The sequence below is a fragment of the Cinclus cinclus genome, chromosome 2 (assembly GCF_963662255.1).
Source record: "Cinclus cinclus chromosome 2, bCinCin1.1, whole genome shotgun sequence".
Lineage (NCBI taxonomy): Eukaryota > Metazoa > Chordata > Aves > Passeriformes > Cinclidae > Cinclus > Cinclus cinclus.
Window position 1 is genome coordinate 84744553 of NC_085047.1, and position 17028 is coordinate 84761580.

The following is a 17028-nucleotide window of genomic DNA, read 5'->3' on the forward strand; positions in this document are numbered from 1 at the left end:
AATGCCACTAAAAAGAGTTTCATGTACCCAAGTAATGAATGTAGACCATTTACTTTTGGAAGATAAGCTGCATTTCACAAGATAATACAACTGTCAAAATCAGCAATGAGGGATTAAAAAGTACTCTTGCTGTGAGATTCAAAAGCCTATTTGCAAAGAGAAGTAAAATATTACCAAGTTATATAGAAAGGGTTTAAAAAAAGAAGCACAATGCTAACTTAACTTCTTTGCGGTTTCAAGAGGGAGATAGGATTAAATAAAGATATACATAAATTCAAATGTCAAAGATCTCTTAGGTTCTTTTGTGACCCACAAGCATAAGGGAAAAAACATGGTCAGTCATTCGGGACAGTCCAGCTAATGGGTTTTCCCTGCAAAAGTGATTCCTACTACTCTGCCATCATTTTCTGCCCCAGCTTTCATGGAGACAGGAAACTGCCAAGTATAGGCTTCATGCTGAGCCAGACATCCAAATGTCTCCTACCCTGCTGCTCCCACACAGCTTACTGCAGAGGGCTGTAAGTCCCTCCTGTCTACGTTTAAATCCACTGAGGGGCAATTCCACAAATGGTATGTAGACAACATCATCATAAAAGTCTCCAAACCAGCTATGACTTGTACTACTGGTGTGCCTCTAACTGCAGCACAGCTAATTTATTCACAGTAAATGCTAAACATAAGTGGATAACAGAATTTTTAAGTCACCATTTCAGTAGTCTGTGATAGATTATAATCCAGAAGGGGAGCAGCAACAAAGAGAGACAGCCTTGCTTTTGACATTACATACAGAAGCACCATGGTCTGAAGCAGCATCATTACAGGCTTCCCTTGTTCTCACCTTCTTCTCCAAGGAGGAGACTGGAGTAGGTTGAAACCAGGTCCAACCCAGTAACATCCCTTTGGGATTGATACAGGCTCTGGAAATGGGCTTTACATTTGCACTGTAACACAACTCCTTTTGGCCTGGCAAGAACACCAGACTGAGGCCATTCCCAAACCCACCTGGATTCTAAAGCACCTGGAAAGCAATTCAAGGCAGAGCAATCCTCAGATGCACCCACTCATCACTTTTTACAGGCAACCTCAGAGGACAGTGGAATATTTAGGTAAGTCCTGAACTGGCACATAAACTCACTACTTGCTTATTGTAGAACCAAACCCAAGCCTTTATTTGGAGGGAACACAGGTACTCAGGAAGGGCTGGTGATGGCAGAGGAAGGGGAAGAAAGCTTATGTATTCACATGCAATTTATTTGAAAAACCAAGGCTTACCGGCATGAAAGAAAAATTAATGCATGAAGACCATGAACAAAAATATTCCCAAACAGCTATTTATAGCTTTGACCTTCTAGATTTTCTGCATCACTAACTCAAGAAACAGCCTGCTGCTTGGCAAGCAGAGGTGAATGAGAGGAGAGCAATGACAACTTGTTACAGAGAGGCCTTGCTAAAGAGATGTTGTCAGCCTGAAAATTTAAATTTCTATCTAATAGATATTAGACAACTATTGCTACAAAAAGCTTGTGAGACTACAACACTATTTCTGAAGAGTGTGTAGTGGGGTCCATTTTCAGTATTTGCTTTGCACCCTTGCCACCACTTGATGCATAAGTAATCAATTTCAATGCTCTGCTGACAAAAGCATTTAATATAATACACTTCCCAGCTTCTGCTTTTCTCCAAGGGATTAGAGGGAGAACTTGCTCTTAGCAGAACAAAAGCAAAAATGTAAAGAATAGCCAGAAGTTTTATGTCCAAGAGGTACATACTATTGTCGCCTTCCCTTCCATTCTCTTTCCAGGAGAACCTAATTTGTTTCAGAGGTCTTTTAAATATTGTACTCAGGACACTCTTTTCAAAGAGGATATATTCTGAAGTTTGGGATTTCTTTTTTTTTTTTTTCCCTTCCTTTTTCCCCCCAGGAGGAGAATCTCAATTCAAACATGACAAAGAGAGTCCAGTATTACTAGAAGGATTACATGATGAAATAGACTTCTTAAATTTCAAGTGCATATTCCAGATTTTGTTCTTCAAAATTTCGTATTTTCAAAGCATTACAGGAATCAAGATTTTGCCTTGGAACTGGTAAAAGGCAGCAAAGATGGTCTTAAAAGGAGGAACTGAAAACACTGCTCATTTTATCTCCTAGAAGTTATGTAAACAGAAAGCTTGTATGCTACATAGCTGGACCACATCTTCATAATTGTTGTTTTATTGTACATATGCACATAGAGAAAGAATGCAGCAAACTCAAAGAAGGCAGTAATAGGGCAATCCCTAAGATGAAGAGATACAATAAGAAAACTGGATGGGTGGGCAGAAAGAAGGGATTGGTAAGGGGCAAGCTCAGAGGTGGATCTGAAACAGCAACAAGCCTGGCAATGCATGTTCTTCAGCTCCCATGTCCACAGCTTGACTGGTAACAGAGCTACTGCCTAGGCACACATGAGCAACACTTACAAAACCTCAGTAGCCACAAGCTGTCTTAAGATTTAAATTCTTACAGAGCCATGATAATCATAACAACATCTTAAAGGCATAAAGCTTAATGGGTTTTTCTTAACCTTCTTGGTGGCTGCAAATAAAACACTATGTATCCAGTTATAGCAAATTTTACTCTTTAGAACTTTTTTTTTTGCATTTTCTTTTAGAAATGAGCTTTCTTTAATTGACTTGCAATATGAATTAAGCTTCCAAAGAAATGACACATCCTATATAATTTACCTTGTTTTCACCACACCAAACCCACCTAGTTAGCAGCATTTAGAAAAGAAGCATGAAGCATGTTTGCTGAATAGCTTAAGCTGTAGGAGCACAATCTACATATTTCATACAACCGTGCACAGCAGTAACCACTCAGGTAAAAAGCTGCTGGTATAGTAGTACATAGAACAACTTCCAGGACATAACTTTAAATTCTACAGAAATTAAGTGGCGTTTGTCAGTCTTTTTTCAGCAGTCATACTAAAATTCTGAAGGACTCATTCAGAGGCAATGTGATAACAAGGGGAATTAGCTACAAGAAACATTTCTCCAATTTACAGTTAGTATCTGACTTCAGCTCTTAAGAAAGCAAGCATAAAATCGGGAGAAGGCAGCCAATAAATCTTCCACTAAGAAAGGCTACCAATGAAATGGTGGACAGGATGGCTTTGGGCACTGGATTGTGCATAAATATCAATTTATTAAATGGGTCAGTAAAGGTCCAGTGACAGGGGTGATAAGTGTGGAGGTTCTAACAGGTGGAGACAGCAGAGTAAACAAAAAAGCTACATTGACAGTAAAAAGCCAAGAGTAACAAAGTAGCAGAGCAAACACTGTATATACAAATCCTACCCATTTAAATGTCCCACTGTTTCATTCTGAAGCAGAAAGACTGTATCCTTCCCAAGCACATAGCTATGAGCCACTTTTCTGTGCCATGCTCTCAAATCTTAAGACCATACCATCTTTGGCCATTTTCAAAATTATATTAAAATTACAGGGAAAGAGCAAACTACATGATACTATCTGCAAATGCCATAAATCATTTTGGTCCATCAAACACCAGAGTTCCTATAACACTCACACAGTGAGGAAAATGCAGGTTCACAGAGAATTTGACAGGTGACTAAAGGACTCACCAGCACTAGATTTATAGCTCACTTCTTCAAGGCTTAGAAACATGAAAACTGTATGAAAGAAAACTACCAGTGACCAACCCAGTTCTTACCTCAGCAGGCTTCTTTTGTTCATTTGCTGGTGTTTTTGACTTGCTCCTATATTTAGAACAAGAAGAAAAGGAAGTGGAAGGACCTGTTTAAAAAAAAAAAAAAGAAATTAAAATCTATCATTATAGCTTGGTTCAATTCATTTAACTTTTCCAGTAAAACACAAGGCACTCCAATCTCTTGAATTATAATTTTTCACAATATGTGGGCAAAAAAAAAAAAAAGCTGTTAGGCAGTCTGTAGGCTTAATTTCATCTCCTCCTGTTCCACTCATTCTTTATAAATCCACAGCACACCAAGTTTATGGGTACATTCTGCTCTGCCCAATACAAGCATGAGTAAACAGAAACAAGCAGACAGACTGCTTTCCTTCATTTAATTCCCTTCTAACAAAGTGGAAGGAAGAGTAAAACAGAATTTGAAAATGCTCAAAAAAAAAAATCAACCACAAAGAACAAAGCAATAATACTAAAATGTACTAATGAGAGATGCAAAAAATCCAGAGTGTGATCTTAGATGTTTCTGGCAAAACGTTATTTCAGCAGAGCAAGTTCATCAATGACTTGCAGTGATTATGACAATGAATCATTATTATGCATAGAGCTATTAGATAGGCACAGGTTTATAAGAAACAGACGTGGCACACAGGGTCTGTTCTCTTTTGGGTTTCTTGCAGATAAAATAGGAATATATTCAGGCAGATGTCTGCCAAGGAACACTTAAAATGTAACTTTACTAAATTGTTAAACAGACCGAAGTGGAGTAGATCAAGAACCAGTATGAGACAACGTAATGATCAATATACTGATCATAATTCTAAGACATTAATGCTCAAATAACTTGCCACCCCCACTATTTTAACACTGAAGCTCTGCATACAGTAAGACAACAGGATTCTTTTTTAAAAAATAATCACAGAATAGTACCCTGGGCAGTAAAATTTCTCTTGATTTACAAGTATCTTCTTGACAGCTATGAATGAGAATGATACACAAGTCTTTTTTGAAATTCTGAGTATACTCAAAACTTATTTTCCTCCTGTAATATGATTCAGAACACCAAAGACCACAAAAGCAAAAAGAAATTAATCAAGAAACCTTTTTTTTTAAATTTTAAGAGGTGAAATGTTTTGCCCTCAAACCACAGAAGAAAACCACAAGGGGGTGATAGACCAAAGAAAAACTAGCAGGTTATTACTTACTCTCATTGTCTGAACTGTCACTGGTGCTTAGATGCCTGTGGCGTTTCATCCTGACGCATCCTAAAGAGAAAAAAAAAAAAAGTTGATGGCAACTGTTCTACCAGAAAATCACCGTCTGCTGGCTGATGCCAAGTTCTTCATACTAAAGGCAAAGCTCCTCTGAAGAGGTCTCAGGCATAGAAATAATCCCAGTTCAGTTACCATGTTTTATTTCTGAAAGCAACTATTAGATCACAGTACTGCTTGTGAAACTGAGCACCCTGAAAACCAGCATGCCTCTACTGGGCAGAGCTTGCTTTTAATTTTGCAGAAAGAAGTGCAACCCGCCAGCTGATTCCCGGCAGGGCATGAGCGGTGCACTGCTCGACTCAATGTCCCATCTGTTCAGCTGGAGGAAGAGTTGCCATGGTGGCAGTAGCTAGCTGAGAGACGAGTGGAGGCCAGGAAATAAGGTGGATCCACAGCAAGGCAAGTATTTAGAAGTATAACACACCTTTAAAAAAAACTAAACAAACAAAAAAGCACAAAGAAACCTTAAGGCATCCATGCAAAGCAAAAGGCAGATTTTAAATAGCGTCAATCATAGAAAGCAGTGACTGATGCCATTTAAGTCATTTGATCACCATTTATTTCACAAGCAATGTGGTTTTCAGAAGTTTGAGAAGTGATCAAGAGAAATACTGAATCACTGAATACTGAAATACTTCAGTGGCACTGGACCAGTTGCATTCAAAAAAGGTATTGAACTTTTCAAAGTTCATTTCTGAACATGTAATGCTACAGAGAGAGGGGAAGAACTTTCTGCACCTCTACTTAATAAAAGAAAAATCAAAACTTATCAGCTATATACTCTGAACAAGTGCCAAGAAAAATCCATATACATTCTTATTAGTCCTGCCACTCTATAATATTCAATGTTAATTATGTTTGATAACTAAGGTTCAATAACAGTTTACAATTAATAGCAGTAAATAAAAATCCCTATGTTTGTAATGGATTGAATGAAAAAATAGATAGAGAAAAGAAGTAAAATGTAATTCTGCAGGGATATACAAGAATTCTATGTTTTTGCTTGTTTTTAAGCAAAAGATATGCTCAAGTAGATTACAGAGAGCTGAACCTGAAATGTCTGCAGTACTGTAAGTGCCAGCATTGGTACACCTGAAATGTAAGCAGCTTCATTGCTTAAACATAACCACATGTTATTTAAAAAAAGCAACACAGCTGAATATCCCATTTGATAAGCACTCCACATTAGTTACTGTACAATGGGTCTTGAGATTATCCAAATACCATGGGATAAACAAGATCTCCAGATAAGAGAAGCCTGCTCAAAGGCTTTGAAGAGATTGAAATTGAATTGTTTGCAGCACAAGTGTTTAATTTAGTGGAAAATTTCAGCAGTCTTTGTATTTAAGAGAGTGAGTTTACTGAATCTAAATGCATAGATCACTTGAAGTTTAAATCAATCCTTTCAACCTGTTATAAGAAAAAGACATTGCTCACACTCCTGAAAGCTGACAAAGGAAGTGATGCTTCCAGTTTTCAAGAAAGCAGATACTTCCTGAGTCAGGAATTTAACCTGGGGATAAGACAAAGACAGAGGGCAAAGGTCACTTGCATCATCACTTAAACAAGGCATAAAATTCCATTACATAACAAATAATTTCATATTAATTCACCTTCTCACAGCTCAGGCAACACAGGGGAGACAAGGCAGCCATGCTATATGTGCAGACCAGTGTCCAAGAAAAGAGCAACGCCAAAAATTAAATACCCAAAACACCACAGGGCTTTGTTTCCAGTAAGCAATGTAAGGTAGCTTGTACTTGTAGATGAAGAAACTTCCATGAAACTCTTGGACAAAAGCTGTTTGACATGTTTGACATGTAGCATGTTTGACATCTTCCACTTGTCAGGAGAATTTGTCTTTCAACAAGTTTTGGGGGCACCAGACTTGAAGTTTGTTGCAGGGTACTGAAGGCAAGTCTAGAAGACTACTTCCATAGTGCCAATGTGAGAAATGTAAAGACATGGAATTTAATCAAGAGCAAATAAAATTGTACTGCCCATTTGAGAGCTTGCACTCCAGGCCAAACCCAGCCCCTTGGAGCATGCAGATCTCCTTCCAAAACACAGGTTCTGCCCATGACAACTTATCTGCTGGCAGGCTTCGCTTCCAAACAACCTGCCTTAAAGACCATCAGGTACATTACAAGACCTAGTAAAATAACAAAAAGAAGCATCTAGGTGAGCTGAGCAGTATTCCACTGCTTGTGCTTCCTACTTGCTTTGATTTTATGCTCAGGTGAATTTTTGAGCAATTGTTAAAAGGTGCTGAAAGCTTATGGCAGGCAATTCCCATCTCTTAAGAGCCTATGCAAATCTGCAGCAATAAAACCTCTTCATTCTGTAGGACAGCTAAGGACAGCTATCTGCAGAGCATAACATGAGCATTCAATTAAAGTAGGGTCAAGCATAAGGTTGAGAGAGAGACTACAGGACAGAACACCCAGGAAGCCTGGAATTCTGCCTGGGCAACTGGGAAAGAAGAGTAGAGATGCCTACACTTCAAAGACAGCTTACATAGAAACGGCAAGTGTAACAAAAACTTCAGAACAGAAAGCACACCTCTGTTTTTCTACTCGCATGGAGTTGTTGGCAAACATACACACTAAACAAAAGTAACAAGCTGTTATTTGAGAACTGGTTTTGCAGCGGCTCAGGCAAGAGATTTACACCTCCATGATAGCAGACAGAAACAGAAAAAGTAGTCACTGAGGGAAGAAAGCCCTGAACAGTAATAGCACTTGATTCCTGCCCTTTCAGCAATATTAACATATGAACAGTGTATCAAAATCCACAGTTACAACAAATTACAGGTGTGCAGTGTTTGGTAAATCAGGTAATTTAAGTGCCTATACAAGTTCACCCTATGTCCTCACACCATGCAGAACCCAGAGCCTCAGCACCACAAGGCAGAGACCATTTCTACAAGGGATTTCATTTTTCTCTTGTAACAGAAAATCCCTTTGCTGAACCATTGTATACACTGGGACTGCCACAAAACTTCCAGCTCACTTCCACCCCAAAGCACAAGGGCTCATCAGAAAGGTTCCCTGATAGTGATGCTTCCATTCCGTAGACACTAGAGAGGGATCCCAAAGTAACATCCATTCATTGGGAAAGCTCCTGCCTCACTTCACCTGCCTTTGAAGAATGGCGGGAGCTGCTGAAGAATCAGAAGCTGCTCAATTCAGAAAAACAGGGGATACCCCCACCTCCCCCCACCCATGAAAATTGATGTCAACCTTTCCCAGCTTCAGTCCAAAATCCCCAGAGCAGACTGGCATCCCTCAGTTTGGCCCTGCATTTTGCAAATGGGCATGCTGAACTTCTTGATTGAATAGACTTAAGTTTTAACACTATATACTTTCTAGCAGGTCCAATGTACAAGCTAAGGGAGTGTAAAGCAACTCAAGATTGAAACATTGCAGAGCAAAGGAGATGAGCCTCTGGCCTCCCTCCCCCCAAAATGCCTGGAGAAAATCCTTGCCTCTCAGTCACTGGATCATGATTCTCACTACCTTAGAAACTAAGTAGGGGTGCTTTGGCTATGGACTTGTAGAGCACACAGGCATTATAGGCAAGCACAGATTACCTGAAAAATGATCATTTAAAATACAAACATACTATACTAAGTGGTTTTGACCCGCTTTTATATATATATATATATATATATTTTAATCCACAGAGGGACTAACATTTTATTAATCACTTATATGACAACATATACAAATTCTAAAGATGCCCACCTTCAGGGTATCTTCTAAATGAAAACTGAAAAACAGAAGCTGCAATAAGAAATTATCACGTCAGAAGGAAAAAGATGTTCAGCTCTCCAGGCAATTACTGCAATGAAACATTTGCTGGCACAGTTTTTAATATGAATTACTAGAGTTATTCCTAAACTTGAACCATATTCTGCACCTGTTGTACTTTTGATTTGCCAAGCCATGGCTGCACATTTATGCCCAATCTGCTTGAAACAACTTAAGACATGAACTGCAACTTTAAAAAAGAGAAATAAGCCTCATTGCCTGCTGTCACCTTAACAACTGAACACAGGTCAAGATGCCCTGAACCTTTTTTTGTGTTTAAGTAGAAAACAACCCCAGGAAAACTTCAGCCACAGACAACAACATTGTGCTGCCAGCTTTCCCTGGCTTCCAGAAGGCTGTTGTACATATTGTGAATTTTACCCTGGAGACAGAACCGATGCTTGTATCCAACACATCACTACACTTACAAGGAAAGTCAAGAAAAAGCCACCCTGCATGCACCTGGCTGAAACTAAAACATGGATCCTAAGCTAAGAGGAATCAACACCCCAGCCAGCATGTGCAAGAATCTTAAGACAGTAACACTCATATTTCCAAAAATCCAAGGGATATGTTTTATAATTAATGATTTCCGTATTACGTTTGCTCCTTTTTGCTTATTCACAAGTATCTGCACTGCTAAAGTGAACAAGAAGCAGCCGCTTGCCTCTACCACCATCCTCTCCTGCCCTTGAGGAAAATCAATGTTGCACTGACTTAAGGCACTTCCCTCTTTTGTAAAGCTAGTTACCATGGATTACTCAAAAGAACCACTCAAGCAGCACATGCAAGTAGCAGACAGGTAACAAGTTTCAGAGCCTTATCCAAAACAAAAACCCATCTCAAATACCTGCAGAAACAAGACAAATATTTTTTTAATTTTCAATTTGCATCAGAGTAAACAAATAACTAAATTTACCAAATAAACTATTACATTTAGCTGCTTTTTCTAATGCATTCCTCTGGATAATTCCTCAGTAACAGCAGACACAAGGATGAGATATCACACCGAGTCTGTATTTGTATGGCATATTAGGCAAGACATCAGTGACAAGAGCACAAAATGAATCCTTAAAGCCAGCCAAGATTTCTGATCAAAACAGTATCTCTAAGGAATAGCAGTGCTTCCTGGCTTCAGTTTGTTGCAGACAAAGGTTAAACACACCCATACGCTACTCAGTACCTGCTAGGACCTATAGAGATGTCAAAGACAGAACCAGAAAATTCAAGAAACTGTTAAGCAAATATATCTTAGACCTGTGAGATTTTACTTCTTCACACGTTAAAATAGCCTGACAAAAACAGAATTTCCCACAACACTATGGAAATTTTCAAGTGGGACAAAAAGTAACCTACTTTAATTTATTAAAAACAGCATCTATACATGAAAATCAAATGACAGGCTACATGCAAATTTCAGATTAGAATTCTGTACTTACATTTTTACAATATGGTTTGTCTACAAAAAAAAAAAAAAAAAAAGCAGAGGCAGTAGGTAGCAATTTCCAAGTCTCCAAAATGTGGTTTATGTAACTGTTAAATTTAGATTAGGAAGCAAATTATCTTGAAAGGTCTCCAGGAAATGTAGTACAGTTAAACCATTTAAATAGGTCAGATTTCATAGTCAACTGCCAGGGAAATTACGAAATATGAATAGAGTTAATACAATCTTTCAAATAACTAGAGGAAGAGAGATCACTCGTGTTTGGGTTTTTTATTATTATTTTTTAATATCCTATTCAATCTCACAAAAAAGCTATATTAACTGGAAAAAAATACTCACTTAAAAGCTGGTGTAGCAACATTTGCTACACTGAAAAGGTTTGAAAGGTTAAACAATTCACAGAAGAGGATGATCAGGAAACAGAGTAACAACCTTAACAATTCTGTGATTGCTTTTTTATTTCACTTTAACCAGAAAATTCTAAAAAAAATTTGTAGTATACTCCTAACTCTACTCAAGAAGTCCATAACAGAGTGACCACATCTATCCTAGTCTCCCCTAACTCCCAAGATAAAATAATGAATTATTTTGTGAAGATTATTCTGGGCCCACCACAAAATTTTTTTCTTGCTACTATTCCATACTAAGTCTTGATTAACATAATAGTATGCAATTCAACAAAGGAGGAATGCACCAGTTTTTAGAAGCAGCAGTACCAGCAACAGCCAATTCCTTAGTCATTAGGCAATAAATAATTGTAGCAAGCAAGGAAGTGCACATTACAGGAATCTGGTTAATAACATGGGTCTATATGAAATGCAGCAGCAGCAAGACAGTCTCAAACTCTGTTCTCCTTGTATGTTGCCTCTTTATATAAAGCAATTTTCCAGCTGCCTCAAAGGTATTGTAGGTTTAAAACTGAGAAGAAAAAACAAGTCCAACATGACTTATCCCCTGAAATATTTTTTTTAAATTGTTAAATTCTAGACTGAAGTAATCTGATAGATCATAAAACTAGGATGAAGAAACCCCAAATATAATTACACATACACATTCATTGTGGATTATGGGCCAAAAGGGAACCCTGACATCATTTCATGTGCCCTTCTACCATGATGAACCATCATTCAGTCTACAGCAAAGTACTTAATGACCATCACTTTGCCTTCCAAGTATAAGAAGAGGGTAAGTCATGCCACTTCATATTTATAACACATTTTGGCAACACAATAAAATACAGCACACCCCAAGTACCTTTCATACCTTGAAAACAGAAGCACAGTTTTAAATTTCTGGTACCACATCCAGGCACTAACCCACTGTGAGGGCAGGGGAGCAGATTTACACCAGAGGCCTTCTAAATTGCCTCACACCAAGCAGCTTGTTAAAAACTAGACATCCTCAGAAGAACAAATCACCAGTAACACATGCAGCACCATCATTACCTAAGCACAAGCTCTCCAAGAGGCTACAAAGAAATTAAACTGCACTGTCTTCCCAGCGCTTTCCTGACAGCCAGCAGTGACTGAGCAGCCTTATTTTCATCTTTGAGGGCAAGCTACACACGTTGGCCTGTACACAGAACAGCCAGGTGGGCCAGGCTGACATGGAAATATTTCTGTCCATTGAACACACAGTTTTGGCACTAGCGTCCTGAAGACAATACTGATCTGGGCGGAGTCAATTAAAACAAAAATAAACATCAGACTGTCGTTAATTCCAGCAAATACACCGCTGTGTATATGGTTCTGAGCTACTCTATACTTCAGCCCTCATTATCAATTTTCTACTCCTGAAAACAACATTGGTTTTATACCAGCTGTTTATTAACAGGACTATCATTTTCCTAAAGCAGCAGCAGAGATTTCGACACACAAAATTATTTCCTTCAAAACACCATATTGTATTTGAATGCAAATCTGCTTTTGATATAAAATAAAAAAAGAAACAAATCACTTTCTTCCCTAGAACCACAACCAGTCTGATGCTGCCTGGCATCACCACACTTAGATGCCTGAAGTGTGTCTGCCTGGCTGCAGCCCGGTGAACACTCCTCACACCCACCTCCCAGCTCCTCTCACCCTCCTCCTGGTATCACTCCAAGGCAGGGAAAAGGCTAGAATGAGGGTACATCCCTCAGGAAAGGGAGTCACGGCCCTCAGCAGGGCACTGTGCCTGCCCACCCCAGCCAGGTCCATCTCATTGCTGTAGGTCCCTACCTGGGAGAGCAAGGAAGTTCCCAGCACGATGAAATGAGGAACAAGTTCCCAACAGGAAAGTCACAGTGATATTGAACACACAAGCACCATCTGCTGAGGTGGCCAGCAGGACATTGTCAACAGAGGGATGCCACTACAGCTCTCACTTCCTCTGCTCAAAGTCACATAAGCTGTCTCGTCAGGCTGTTGGAAGCAACACAGCAAATAATTGACCCCTGAAGGAAACACCCAGGAGGCAAGGGCCAGCTCCCAGGGCCCTCTAACTGCATCTGCACCAAGTGCCATGGAAAAGCACCTACCTACCCCAGTTACTCATGCTCAGGAAGCTTATGGGCTGGGAAGAGCCCTCAGCTAGGGAGATGCAGTTACTGATCATGTTCTGTCTGTTTTGCAGGGCTTTCTCAGAAGAAAACATACCTGGCTTAACACTAAGACATTCAAGAACCAAGGGACAAAAGAAGAAAATAAAACCCCACAAAGCCCATTTACTGAACAAAGCTAAGGACGAGAAGGACTGATGTGCATGCACTGCTACAAAAATGGACCAGAACAGGTCATCACACCCTATGCTAAGCTGGGCAAACAAGGGGCTGACTGCCCAGGGGGTTTGACACCCAAAGGCTGCCACATGCCCTGTATCTGCAAGGAGACTGCAGTCCCAGGCATGCCAAGCACTGGTGAGAAACAGGAGCAGCACACGCTTTACCGATATGACTGAGCAGAAAAACCTCTGAACGCTTAGCTGGGCTTTCTATTTTAAGAACTGGTATGATTCACGTTACCTTGGCTCTAAGTGTTTTTCAGTCTTCACCATATCTACCCTCATGATAAGCTCATATTAAGCAAGCACTGAAAGCCCTGACATTTCAGAGCTGCAGTGCAGAGCAGCCATACATCATGCCGGAGCCTCCGGCATCAGCAGGCAGCTGCACCCAGGTCTCCCAAGCGCATATTCCATGACCTTGGCACTCACTGCCCTTCCTGCTGATGCACATGTGGAAACAAACAGAAGAAAAATCAGGAAAATGCCTACGATGCACTAAGTATTGTACTGCTGTTGCACGGTGATTAAACTGCAGGCAGGGGGGAAGATGGGGACAAAAAACTCCCATAGAGGTGTCACTACTTAATTGAAAATTAAGCAATAACCGATATTAGACTAGTTCAAATGAAGCCTCACTTTGCACCACCTGCCTGATGCTGCCAGCAGTTGCTCGCTTGTATCTTTTTCTGTATTTCAGCTGTACTAATGCAAGCTTTCATGACAAAATACAGGTGCAGGAACCAGTGTTGCACCTAGGATATTATCGAAGAAGGAAGGATCTAGAAATCAATGTGCTATTTGGGACTATGAAAAACAACTTTTCAATTAATAGCACAGGCAAAAGTTCTTATATCCTGCAAAACACCTGCTTAAAAGAATAATTTTTTGTACTTGATAATAAATATATTAAAGTAGGTTTCACTGTTCTTGCTTTGTTCTTTTCAAATCTCAAATAAAAGAATCAACAACAGCAGCCTGCATTAAATATTTTATCTTTTTTGATTCTTTTTTTTTTCTTACTTATAATGCTCTGAAGAAGCTGACCAAATTTTGTTTCACCAACAGAACCTAAAGGATTGTAAAACGCGGAAAACATCAATATGCATCTTTATACACTACTCAAAGAAAGTGAGAACACAAATATTTTCCTGCAGGAAACATTAGGTTGATAATTTCTTTCCTTATCTGACATGAAATGGCTGTCATTCACAAGCTGAAAAAAAAAACAAAACTATCTGGATGCTAAAATTTTCCTCAAATACAAAGAGTGCACTGGGAATCACTGGATAGGAACAATTAAAGGGAATGTACTGTCACAGACAGAACTCTAAATAGTATTTGGAATATTTCAAATCTCTGGTTGAATACTAATACTCTACTATATTTTCTAACATTTCACACAACATGTATATATGCAACTGCATTATTATTTTGGTTCTCCATGTCAAAACATCACAGCATGAAAAAACAGTTACTATAAGGTTTCTTAAAACACTTGTTAGTTTAAAAAACCTTTTGAAGAGACAAAAAGTCTGTCTTAATAACTAATGATTTTAAATTAATTTTAATGTCTGGTCAATTAAATTAATGTTATGTACTACAATCTAATATACAGCACTTCGAAGGACACGGAAGGTCTTTTAGTCAGAGATTTGAAATAGATTTATAAAAATAAATATAATTCCAGGTTTCTCTATATCACCAAACCGAGGTGGGGAAGAAAACATTATGGTCAATTGATGTTTGTCCATTTTTATGTACAAAGTAGAGGCAATTTTTTTTTCTCTATCATACTACTCTCTATCATCATAAAATATTATCTCTATCAGGTCTCTAACACGAGCTGTAGTAATGGCTAAATAAACAACAGACTTGCCCACTGGGGTTAATGCTACCTTGAAAAAAGGGATGATTCTATTTGCCCAAGGTTTCAAAAATGTCACATCTTGTTTGGGACAACAGTTAAGAGATGCATCCTGAAAACCAGGTAAGGTTCAATTTCTCATCTGCACTCCTCTACTGACAAGAATGGAAATGTCTACAAGCCATGGAAGTAGGAAGGTGTTTTACCGCATGTTTATTCATATGGCACAAGATGCTGCAACTGCTGCAATTGAATGCCATGCTGTCAAGAGCAGTACTAAAATCTCTGCTGAGAAATAGGAAAGGAGGTACCAACTGAAAGTACAACTATGAAACTGAACAAAACAAACCAAAATACCTTCACAGCAGCATCACTCTTAATAAGACTCCATGATGCAATGCAAAACCAGCAGCTGATATGTTTTGTATGTGCAACTCCACTTGGTCAGGGAGGTTTTCACAGACCTGTAAAGAAGCTGCCCTCTCTGCAGGCTCTTACCTCGCCCAGCTACAGGACATGGGGCAGACTGCAGCTGTACCAGTTACCAGGGGCTCTGCAAAGGAGAGAAGGCACAATCAAGCCTGCACTTGGACTGGGGCAGAATAAAGCCACCCCAGATTCCAGCCATCCACCTCCCCAGCTCTGAACACCAAAAGTGACTGGCTGTTCACACAGGAGCTGTGATCTGGGAATGAAGCTGCTCCCTCAGACACCCCTGCCAGTGAGTCAGAGTGCTGTTGGCCTATCCCAGCATCGACTATGGTTTCCATTTAATACTTACAGTCACACCACAGCACCTGCGAGATACTTCTAGGTCTGAAGACAATGAAAACGCACACATTAACTAACTGAATGTCTTTTAAAATACTGTACTTGGACATTCCCAAATCACCTGTAGCAAACTAGTGTAGGAGAACAGCACATTGATGCAAGAGAGGCATCCTTCTGGGAAGGGCCAAGAGCAGCAGCGACAAGCACCTACACAAACCTGTCTGGTTTCATTTGCTACACCCACTCAGCGACACAGAGAAAGCTTTATGGATGAGCAACATTAGTGGATCACTCATTCAGGCTAAGTGCTCCCTCACTCCAGCTCCCTCAACACCATTGGAGAAGTATTTGCAGAATGCAAACCCCCAACTACAGCTCTAAGGAAAGTTTGCCACAGTTTTAGGGTAAGAGATGAAACAAACTGAGACTAACTGTGAAAGGAAGATACAGAAGAAAGGAGATCTGTTTTAAGTGGCAAAGAGAAGCAACAGAATGAAGAGACTACTCACAGCTTCCCACAGCCCAGGAGACAAGGAAAACAGAACAGTTTCTTCTTCTCCAGAAGAAACTTCAAGGGAAAGTAATTAAGTGAAGGAAAATAAGTCATTATGTACAAAATGACTGAGAAACTCCATGCTATGGCATACTGCAGAAGCTGAAAAGCAAACAGATTGAAGAAAATTGGGCAAAATGGAGAACAAAGGCTATCAAACAATGTCATGTCAATCTCCTGGAAATCCCCAAATCAAAATATTACAAGAAACAGAGTCAATAGAACTTTACAATGCTTTCTTTCCCTAGGTGTCCACTGCTGCTCATTATCAGAGACAGCAACTGGCCTAATTGAGTAACGTAAATAATCTGAAACCACACATTCTCATAACCCATTAATTCCTCTCTGTGCTATGCATTTCATTGTTTTTTATTTTATCACTTCCTAACCTGACCTCTGTGGACTACAAATGAGATGGGTGTATATAGGGCCATGATAAATATTGAAATGAGAACGTTTACCAGATAAGATTTTGATGAGCACAACCAGCAGAGATTCTGACACTTGACATCCAGTTGCCCTTAAAGTTTGTTGATTACTGTTCACTGAACTATTCTGGTCAGTATTATTAAGTAAAAGACTGGATCATGTCCAGTCTACTTGAGTTGTTGATTTTTAGTTTTTCTTTTTTAAGGAGAAATCAAATAAACAGTTGTACAAATATAGCCTACATCCACCTTAGGGCCCTCTCCACTCAGGATTTTCTTTTGGGTTCTCTTCTATTCTGCAGAGATTCAATCCCTTTAATAACTAGACTTCCAATTCCATGTCTCCAGTCTAAGAATCCACTACACTTTCATTTTCTTATGGTTTTCCAAATCTGGATAACTAATAGTGTTCT

The 17028-nt window shown here is 39.3% G+C and overlaps 1 protein-coding gene across 1 annotated transcript in view; it reads right to left on the reverse strand.

Annotated features, from left to right (window-relative positions):
* Positions 1 to 15389, reverse strand: part of JADE3 (jade family PHD finger 3) — a 40385-nt gene extending 24996 nt beyond the window's left edge. Inside the window, exons 1-3 of the mRNA XM_062515014.1 lie at positions 15362 to 15389; positions 4912 to 4971; positions 3713 to 3795 (exon numbers count right to left, since the gene is read on the reverse strand). Coding sequence (XP_062370998.1) covers positions 3713 to 3795; positions 4912 to 4960 — 132 coding nt within the window. The 5' untranslated portion in view covers positions 4961 to 4971; positions 15362 to 15389. The remainder of the gene's footprint in view (positions 1 to 3712; positions 3796 to 4911; positions 4972 to 15361) is intronic.
* Between the last annotated feature and the right edge of the window lie 1639 nt (positions 15390 to 17028).